General features: G+C 49.3%; 1 protein-coding gene across 3 annotated transcripts; it reads left to right on the forward strand.

The window, feature by feature from the left end:
- The first annotated feature begins 499 nt into the window (after nucleotides 1–499).
- TGIF1 (TGFB induced factor homeobox 1) lies at nucleotides 500–8,362 on the forward strand. 3 transcript variants are annotated; one of them, XM_070420575.1, is made up of 3 exons: nucleotides 500–813; nucleotides 6,386–6,609; nucleotides 7,377–8,362. In XM_070420575.1, the coding sequence occupies exons 1-3, from the start codon at nucleotides 798–800 to the stop codon at nucleotides 7,950–7,952; spliced, it is 816 nt and encodes a 271-aa protein (XP_070276676.1). In that variant the 5' UTR covers nucleotides 500–797; the 3' UTR covers nucleotides 7,953–8,362. The 3 variants fall into 3 exon arrangements, with proteins under 3 accessions (XP_070276676.1, XP_070276675.1, XP_070276674.1); XM_070420574.1 differs by lacking the exon at nucleotides 500–813 and adding an exon at nucleotides 1,860–2,153; XM_070420573.1 differs by lacking the exon at nucleotides 500–813 and adding an exon at nucleotides 3,394–3,510.
- Nucleotides 8,363–9,612: the final 1,250 nt, after the last annotated feature.

The following is a 9,612-nucleotide window of genomic DNA, read 5'->3' on the forward strand; positions in this document are numbered from 1 at the left end:
CCCGCCCCTTGAATCAGAAGCGGCCGGAGCCGGGACTGGAGTGTGGGGCAGCTGTCAAAAACGAAGCGGGGGGGGGGGGGGGGTGCTTTTCTTCCCGGGGGTAGAGGAGAGGAAGGAGGGGGAGGCCCGACCTCCATCTGTGGCAGCTTCCTAACCAAACACACCTTCGTCGGCCCCGGGCAGAAAGGCCCGAGGGAGAAACGCGGGGCACTCGGCTGGGGTGGCCGCGGCCCCACGAGGGGTGCGGGAGGCGTGCGCGCCGCAGGGAGGAAGGCTCGCGTTTCTGGGCTCCGCCGCCCCCACTCGGGACGGGTAACAGCGGCCCCGGGGGCGCGGAGTGAGGCGGCGTGGCCGCGGCCCGCGCGCAGCCCTCCCCGGCTGGAAGGTGCGGGGGAGGGGCGGGGAGCGGCGGGCGGGGGACGGGGCGGGCGGCTGGGGGCGGAGGCAGGACCTCCTGTACCTTCCCTCCTCGCCTCTCACTCTGACAGCGCCGAGGTGCGCCGATCGGGAGCGGGGAACAAAGGAGCGGCGTGGGGAGGGGAGCGCGCCGGGCGAGCGAGAGCCCCCGGCCGGCTGCCAGGAGGTCCCGGTGGGAGGAAGCCCAAGTGTCACTTGAATTCCGCCCAAGAAGCGGGCGCCCGCGACCCGAGCGCCGGGGCCGCACTCACTGCTGCAGCTCGTCCTGCAAGTTCCCGGAGCGCCCTCCGGGGAGGACAGCCGCTGGCCCCCGGCGCTTCCGCTCCTGCCCGTGCCCCCGACACCCCGGCGGTGCCCCGCGCTGGAAGGGGAGCTCCAGGATGAAGAGCAAGAAAGGTAAGGCTCCGCCGGCTGCCGCCCCGCGGGCGCGTGTCCCGGGGAAGCGTGCGCGCCGGCCGGGCTCGGGGCGAGAGTGACTTTGGGGACTTGCCAGCCCCGTGCTCCCCGGCTGGGACCGCGCCGGCCCCTTTGTTGAGGCCGCGGCTGAAACGGCAGTGGCCGCGCTCCTAGACACAGCACGAGGGGCGGCGGTGGGGAGACGGGCCTCTCCACGCTGCTGGCACGTTGTCAAGAAACACGCTCGCCGCCTTGTTTGTGCGCCTCCAACTTTCATTGTCTCAGCCCACGCCCCACGCTTCCCGAGTCGCCGCGTGGCTTCTCGCGGGTTCTCCGGGGCGGGGGGTTCTGAGGGCCCTACTCCAGGGGTACCCCCCGCGCCCCGCTTTCCCCGTCGCGACCGGCGGCAGCCAGGAGCGCCTTTGTCTGAAAGTTGGGCTTGGATTCCGGGGTTTCCCCCCCGCCCCAGCTGGGCCCGGGCACTCTCTTCTCGGGGGATGGGGGTGTTTTCACAATCAAAAGGAATGCGGCTCCGGCCCCCGGGTCGCCCTCGGGGGTGGGAAACGCCGGGAAGCGGGTCTGGGACATTCCCGGCCGCTCCAGGTTTTCCCACGGAGAGTGCGGGGCGGGATGGAGAGTTAGGGCCGCGGGCAGGCAGCCCGCGTCCGACAAGCAGGCTTGGTTGTAAGTGCAGAGCGAGGCTGTCATTGTTTCCACGAAACGTTCTGGAAGCCGTACAACTAAAACTTGCCGGCAGTCTGGCTTAAAAACAAAACACACACGAGAGAGAAGGAAAAAAAAAAAAAGGCCTGGCACCACGAAAGGTCAGAAATGTTCGCTCCCTCTCGAAGTGAACTTTTGAGCCCCTGGCGGGGGGGGGGGGGGTACCCCGAATGTTCCGTCGTGGGCCCCCGTGGGCTTTTCTGTTGTGATTTATGCGAAGTGGCTCAAAACAGAAGTTAGTCGCTGGGGAAGCCGCGGGGGAGGGGGCGCCGCGCGCAGGCGCAGGAGCGCGCGGAGTTTCCGCGGCCCCGCATTCTTCCAGGCGGCCCCGCGGGGACAGTTAGAACAATACGGGCCGAACGCCGCCCCCCGCCCGGCCCTGCCCGGCCCGCCCCGGGGTGCTGTGCTCGGGCTGCCGGCCGGGGCCTTGGAAACTCGCCTCACCTCGTGCTGCACGCGTCCGAGTCGGGGCTTTGGTAGCGGTTGGGAGTCGGCGCCCAGCGACCCCCCTCCAGGGACAGTGACAACTCGGCGCGGACAAGTTTGGCCACGTAACGGCGCCGGGAGCACGCGGTGGCCGCCCCTGAAGGCCATGTCTACTCGGGGAGGACTGACAGGTCTGGACCCGGCCCGGAGGGACTCTCCCGCGGCGCCGGGACCCCCTGGGATAAGTTGGGGTGTTGGGGGGTGAGGAGTGGTACTGGTGAGCCCACTGCAAAGCTGGGCTTCCGCAAGGGCCGGGCGCCCCGCATTGTTCGGGCTCTGGTGGGGGAAGCGTTGTAGCTTCCCCGACCCCCCCCCCCCCCCCCAGCCTTCCCGGGTCCCCGCCCCCACCAGGCCGGCCGTTGGGTCCCCCTCTCCTGCCCAGGTACCGTCGGGTGTCCCTCGCCGATTCCCCGACACTTTAGGGTGCCTTCCCGCCCCCCCCCCGTAATTTTTGGGGTCCCCCCCACGCTCCCATTATCCCTCGCTCCTTCCGCGGCACTCGGTGCCTCCGGTCGCCCCCTTTCCCCGTCGGCCGCAGGACGGGGCTGGGAGTCGGCAGCCCGGGGCGCGCGGGGCCCTCCGCGGAGCGCCGACTCCTGGAAACAATGAGAGGTGCGTGTGGGGGAAACTTTGCGCCGGGCGCGGGGCCGTGCGGGGCGGCGGGGGCGGCCCGGCTGCCTCACCTTTTTAGGTTTTCTGGGTAAATCCCTCGGGGGTGGGCAGCCCCCTCAGAAGGTGGAGGCTCTCGGCACCGTCTCCGGTTTCCTGTAACCCGAGAGCCCCGCGGGCCGGGGGTGCTCACGCCGCCGTCGGAGGGGCCGAGTTCGGTGCGGGCGGAGGGAGCCGCCGAACAAAAGCTAAAAGCCGGCCGCCCGGGCCCCCCTCCCCGCGCCGGCTACTGGGGGGGCCGCGCTCCGAGCCGCCCAGCGAGGCCTCTGGAAGAAGTCTGCCCCCCCTCCCCCTCGGCTTGGACTATTGTTTGTCTTATAAAAGTCTGTTTTCAAGTTTTCTTGAAAACAAAATCCCCTTAAACTCCATCTCAGAGCCCGGGCGTGGGGAAGACTGGAAAGTGATCGTAGGGTCTCGTCTTAGAGAGCAGAGGATGCCGAAAAGAGCCCCCCAAATGGCCCTAAGCCACGCAGAAAGGGGCTTCTTGAGGAAACCCCCAAAGTCTCAGCTCGTCCTTCCCGACCGTGGGATTCTTGCGATAACGTTGTTCTGTGGCTGCTCCTCGGCTGGGGTACGATTCCTGCCGCTTCTGAGCTGCTCTGGGCAGGGAGTCTGTTAGGTTAGGTTTGCCTTTTCCTAATTGTGTCCTTAAACTTCTCCTCCGATTATGTGAATCTACTTCTAGGTTCTTGCCTCCTCTAGGTATCCGGCCACTGCTCTCGGGCTCTCCCTCGCACCCCCAGCTCCTGTTCGGAAAGGAGAGGATTGCTTTACAGACCGGTGGGAGCCCTGGGCCATCTTCCCAAACAACATTCCCTTGTATGTGGATGGAGTGAAGGCGGCTTGTGATCCCACACCCCTCCCCCCAGCCACATATTTTTAAAAAGTGTAAGCAGAGAGCAGGACGTTTGGAAACCAGTCGTAACCGGGAAACTTTTCAAAGGCTCTGTTACAATAGGAAATGAGTAACGTGGAAAAGTCTTTTTGTTTTTCCAAGTTGAGCCACAATCCAGAGGGAGAGTTTTAATGAAAATAGTCCTGACAGCAGCAAACGTGGGTGAAATATCAGCTGCTGTAGCCAAGAAACTGAAGTCTTGACTTCCTGTTACTTCAGCTTTTGTGCACATATTGGAAATATTTGTTAAGAGGTCCAGACGCCTGGCACTCATTTGTTTAAATGAACTGAGAACAGAGTCAAGTCGCACTGCAGTTGGGTGTTGCTTAACTGAAACCTGCTTTTGTGTGTCATTAACCTGTTGTAAAAGCTCAGGCTTCTTGTCAAACTGAAGCCGACCGAAGTGCAGGCTTCAGGGTCTTTTTGTTGTTGTTTTAGATTCTTTGTTATTATCAACTTACAGTTGACAATTCACTGTTTAATGAGCAAATTTTCACACTTTTAAAAAAATTTATAAAAAGGAGGGGGGATAACAGCTTTGAAAAGAATGTCTGGCTTTTCAGACATTGAGGAGTTTAAACAAATTTGCTTTAGTTACTCAAGTATTTAAAAGTTAGTGTTAAAAAGCTAGATTTCTTTGCAAATATAAAATGTACTCATAATTTATTAAGTTTTTTTTTTTTTTATGAAGAGCTCTTCACCCAAATTTTAAAAGGGGTTTAAAATTTTTCTCATCTTTTCAACAGTGAAAGCAGTTTCGGTTTTAAATGTACTTCTTTTTCTTTTAAAGCAGTTTAATGAGCCTTGTGGGGTGGGTAGCTCAGTTGGTTAGAGTGTCATCCCCATACTCCACAAGGTTTTGGGGTTCCATCCCTGGCCAGGCCATATACAAGAATCAACCAAGGAATGCATAAATAAGTGGAACAACAAATCAGTGTTTCTCTCTTTCTCCCCCTTCCTGTCTCTCTAAAATCAATAAATAAGTTTTTTTTTTAAAAAAAGCAGTTTAATGAAAGCTTCTGGGAAGGGAAACATCAAATACATGGGGTTAACATTTAGGATTTTTCTGTGATTGGTTTATTGATGGCTGTTTAATAAGGCTTGAGCTAAAGTTAATTTGCAAGTTCATTCTGCTCTTTTTTTTTAAATTAAATTTATTGGGGCGACATTGGTCAATATGATCATATAGGTTTCAGGTGTGGGTTTTTGTTACTCATCCTGCTCTTTTGTTAGAACTTGGTTTACTTGGTCTTAGGAAAGTCCTGCCTTTTCTGTGGACACTCGCCAATACCTCTGCCCCCTGCAGTCCAAAACTGACCATGTGTCACCAAATAAAGTCAGACTCAACTAACTGGGGAGTATCTCATCAACAAACCTTTGAATGGGTAGTTCTTTGAGTTTCATTGTGTTAAAAGGCTTTAAAAGGGTGTTTTGTTTTTTTAAATCCTCAAGTACATTGAGTGGTTTATCACTGTGAGGAATATTCTGTTTTTATTTCCTATCCAGGCAAACCACTCAATTAAGTTTGCATCAACAAAGAATGTCTAACTTTAAATTTTGTGTTAGTTTAATCAATTTTCTTTATGTAGAAGTACTGTTAGGTTCAAGCATGCACTAGTTTATGACTCATTTATATCCTTAAAATTTTAGATCAATACATTCTAAGAGTTGCCCATGTTCTTTCTGTGTGTGTGTGTGTGTGTGTGTGTGTGTGTGTATGTGCGCGCACGCGCGGGGGTCGGGTGGGGTGTGTGTTTAATAGCGTATAAAGTTCTAAATTATGTTTAAATGTCTAAAAGGGCCAGGTCTGAATTTTTATTGAACTCAGTCTGTGTGTGATTTGAATATCCTTTAATGGTGTGTGAATTCTTAAAATTTCTGGTGGGATTAAAGTACTTACAAGAGATTTTCCTTTGGGATTGCATATTCAGGGTTGTTGTTTTCTTGTCATATAATTAAGACAACTGCTTATTGATACCTCGTGTTCTAGGTTCAGATTAATCTGGCAGTAGAAATTTATATGAAAGTTAAATTTTTATTCAGTTAAGGCATCTCTGACCTTTTACAAGTAGAAGAATATTTTTTGTGCAACAACACTGAAAACTTCATTGGTTGTTTGTATTTACTAAATAGTGACCAGTACTGGCCATTAGAAGTGGTGTTGAATAAATGTAAGGAGCCATGAAAAAGAAATGACCATGGAATTGGCAGAAACTTTAGACATGCATTTTATCTTTAGAATACTAACTGGGTTAAGAGTGTGATTTTCCCTCATATCAGTGAAAGAAATGTAGAGATATTCCCTTTTTATTTCAAACCTTCAGTGGAAGGAGGAAGAATAGCATTTAAAATGTACAATAGAACACTCATTAGATTTATCCTAGATAGCAATGACTTCAAAGAGGTTGTTAGACACATTCCATCTGTTGTAGCACCTTTCCTGATGCACAGGTGGCAAGCTGTTATTCACTTGGGGTGGGGCGTGGTCTCCTCTGTTGGATTACATGAAGGACTTTTCTGAGGATCATTCCAAAGGAATGTGAAAAGTTGAATCCTAGCGGAGTGGGCATGAAAGGGCATCCGACGACTGGTTGAGAATCTAGACTGTACCTCTAGTCAAATTACTCTGGAGCCTTTACATGTGCTCTGGTATTTCAGGACAGAAAACACTCACTGGTCCTTCCCCTGCCTCTCAGTAGTTGAGAAAACATGTTTACACTGAATGGTCAAAGAGATGAGTTTTGCAGTAGGTGCTCTGCTGATGAAACCGGTTGACGGCTGGCCTTTGTCCTTTCCTAGGTGTTGTCGCCTCCGGCAGTGAGACTGAGGATGATGACAGCATGGACATCCCCCTGGACCTTTCCTCTTCTGCCGGCTCAGGCAAGAGACGGAGAAGGGGCAACCTGCCCAAGGAATCTGTGCAGATTCTCCGAGATTGGCTGTATGAGCACCGATACAATGCCTATCCCTCAGAGCAAGAAAAAGCATTGCTGTCCCAGCAAACACATCTATCTACACTACAGGTAGGAAAAAAAGAACATGTGGTATATGCACTCAGGTTTCTTTCTTTTTTCCCCTAAAGTCATTTTATAGCATTCCTGTATGTCAAGTCATTAAGTGCCTCCTGACTCAAAAGCTTGGGGTGGGGGGTATCTCTTAAACTTTCTAGTGCTGATAGCTAATAACTGGCTATTTAGAGAAACAAACACTTGACAGTCATCTGTCAAATAACATTTCCTTTAATGCCTAAAAGAGCCTTTCTTTGTGCAACAATCATAAAAAGGAGGTTAAATCTTACTCTATTACCCAGGAAACTGGTTTGATATTTAAACAAAGACAGACCTCAGTGAGGTAATTCATGTCTGTCTGTTGACACAGTGATTTGAACTGAGAAAAATCAGTAACTTGGGGGAGTGGCCCTTTTCATACAGGAAAGATTTTCCTGTAGTTGATTAACTTCAATGCTGGGGCAGTAGGTAATCGGTTAATATGGGGGAGTCAAAAGGTAAACCTCCTCTAAAGTAACTTTTAGACATTTGAGAATTTATACCTTTATTTTCCTCCTGAAAAGGTTTATGGATGATGAGACAAGGGAATTTGTATTGGAGAGAAGCAGGTTTATGATAGGAAGCAGTTTTTTTTCTTGTCTGGGCTCAAATACGTTGGAATAACTTTGTAAGTTCCGATAAGTCTTTTCATGTCTTCTTAAATGCAAAGAGATAATTAAGCATCTATGGAAGGTTCTCAGAACATGTATGCTGAGTGTTAAAGCATACCCAAATCATTTCAGGTCTGTAACTGGTTCATCAACGCCCGCCGAAGGCTCCTCCCTGACATGCTGAGAAAGGATGGCAAAGATCCAAATCAGTTCACAATTTCCCGCCGTGGGGCCAAGATATCTGAAGTGAGCTCTGTGGAGTCAGCAATGGGCATCAAAAACTTCATGCCAGCTCTAGAGGAGAGCCCATTTCATTCCTGTCCTGCTGGACCAAACCCAGCCCTAGGGAGGCCACTGTCCCCTAAGCCGTCATCTCCGGGATCAATTCTGGCTCGTCCATCAGTGATCTGTCATACCACTGTGACTGCATTGAAAGATGTGCCTTTCTCTCTCTGTCAGCCAGTTGGTGTGGGACAAAACACAGATATACAGCAGATAGCAGCCAGCAACTTTACAGACACCTCCCTCATGTACCCAGAGGACACGTGTAAATCTGGACCAAGCACAAATACACAAAGTGGTCTTTTCAACACTCCTCCTCCTACTCCACCGGACCTCAACCAAGATTTTAGTGGATTTCAGCTTCTAGTGGATGTTGCACTCAAACGGGCTGCAGAAATGGAGCTTCAGGCAAAACTTACAGCTTAACTATTTTCAAGCAAAACAGTTCTAACAAATGTTATGATTGCTGGGGTGATGGCAAGAGATAAATTGCATTATTTTATATATTTTTTTATTAATATTTGCACATGGGATTGTTAAAATGAAGCTTCCTGTTACTGAGATGTCTTCAATGGAATACAGTCATTCCAACAACTATAAACTCAAAGCTACTGTAGAAACAAAGGTTTTTGTTTTTTTTTAATGTTTCTTGGTAGATTATTCATAATGTGATATGGTTCCCAAGATTATGTGATTTCCCCCCTCTTTTTTTTTTTTTTTTGTTGGTGTTTTTTCAGACTGTGCAATACTTAGAGAACCTATAGCATCTTCTCATTCCCATGTGGAACAGGATGTCCACATACTGTCTAATAAATTTTCAAATTTTTTTCAAACAAGTATGAATCTAGTTGGTTGATGCCTTTTTTCATGACACAATAAAGTATTTTCTTTAAAATTTACTGTAACACAGACTGTTTTGTTGAGGGAGGTGCTTCTTTAAAGTGAGTAGGAATATATCACGCCAATGAGAGGAAGTTGGGGGGTTGGGTTGAGTGTGAGTTGGGGGGTGTCACCAGCTCTTTGAAGAACCTTGGACAATAAGCCAGTATGTATAAACAGGATGTGTGATATTTACTCTTGATAGGAGGCATAAAGCTTTTCTTAAAGCAGGGCAAATTGAAATGAATCATTCCATCAGACTTTAGTTAACCACTCAATGCCTTGGTAATCTGTCCTGCATATTTTAAGACATGGCCAGTGTTGAAAAGAAAGGTCTCAAAGCACCTGATAATGGCTTAAGTTTCCAGAAGTAAACAACCTAAGCAGTCTCTTAATATTACCCCTTTTTCATGTTACCCTTTAAACTTTATTCTTTGGTACAGTTAGATAAGGAGTGTACATTCAAAGACAGCATTATTTGTACAGAAATCACCTTTTAAAACATTTTCTAAAGTGATTAAAACAGGTTCTATCTTTTGTGGGGCTGTTAACTAGGTTTATTTTCTAAGGTCACAGTTTGTGAGAAAATGGTGCCATACACAAGCAGAGTTTGTTGGGCTAGACTTTATTTATGAAGCCAGGATGGCCAGAAGGGAATTGGTGGTGTTTCTTTCACTTACGGTTGAGCAGATTTGTCACATGCCACAAAACCATTCTTTGTAGTCATGCTTAGTATGAGGTTTCTTTGTTATGACACTCAATGTTTTTTTCTAGCCCTGACCCAGCTATGATTTGTCTAAGTTTGAGGAAGCATCAGAGCTTCAGCATTGTTTAAAGAATATAGAAAAATTCTTCCAAATTTAAGTTTGCCTAATTTTGAAACTAGAAAGTCCCTACTGTAGAAAGAGCTAAACTCCAAGACTTTTTGAAAATGGCAGAAAAGAACTTAGAACCAGGAGGTGTAAGAAAAATAGGTGAGGAAGTGGTGTGCTGCTGTAACCTGGTAAGGGCACAGTTTTGAAGGGCACATGAGCCTCAAGTGGACTGATCCCACCTCAGGGTCATATAAATAGATAAAACCAAAACTGAAATAAGAGTATATAAAAGGAACAAAATAAAAATGAGATAGAGGTGATTGAGAATTATGTGTTGCTCTAATAGCTAGATCAAAGGCTGAAAGACTTTGAGTACAGATAAGGGAGACCAG

The sequence above is a fragment of the Myotis yumanensis genome, unplaced genomic scaffold, assembly GCF_028538775.1.
Source record: "Myotis yumanensis isolate MYYU_CA2020_CCGP unplaced genomic scaffold, mMyoYum1.0.hap1 SCAF_7, whole genome shotgun sequence".
Taxonomy (NCBI): domain Eukaryota; kingdom Metazoa; phylum Chordata; class Mammalia; order Chiroptera; family Vespertilionidae; genus Myotis; species Myotis yumanensis.

Bases quoted from the DNA above. Each gene is read 5' to 3' on its own strand.
- TGIF1 (XM_070420574.1), top strand. From the start codon at position 2,129: ATGTCTACTCGGGGAGGACTGACAG. The intron at 2,154-6,385 runs GTCTGGACCCGG...GTCCTTTCCTAG, and splicing joins TACTCGGGGAGGACTGACAG to GTGTTGTCGCCTCCGGCAGT. The intron at 6,610-7,376 runs GTAGGAAAAAAA...AAATCATTTCAG, and splicing joins CACATCTATCTACACTACAG to GTCTGTAACTGGTTCATCAA.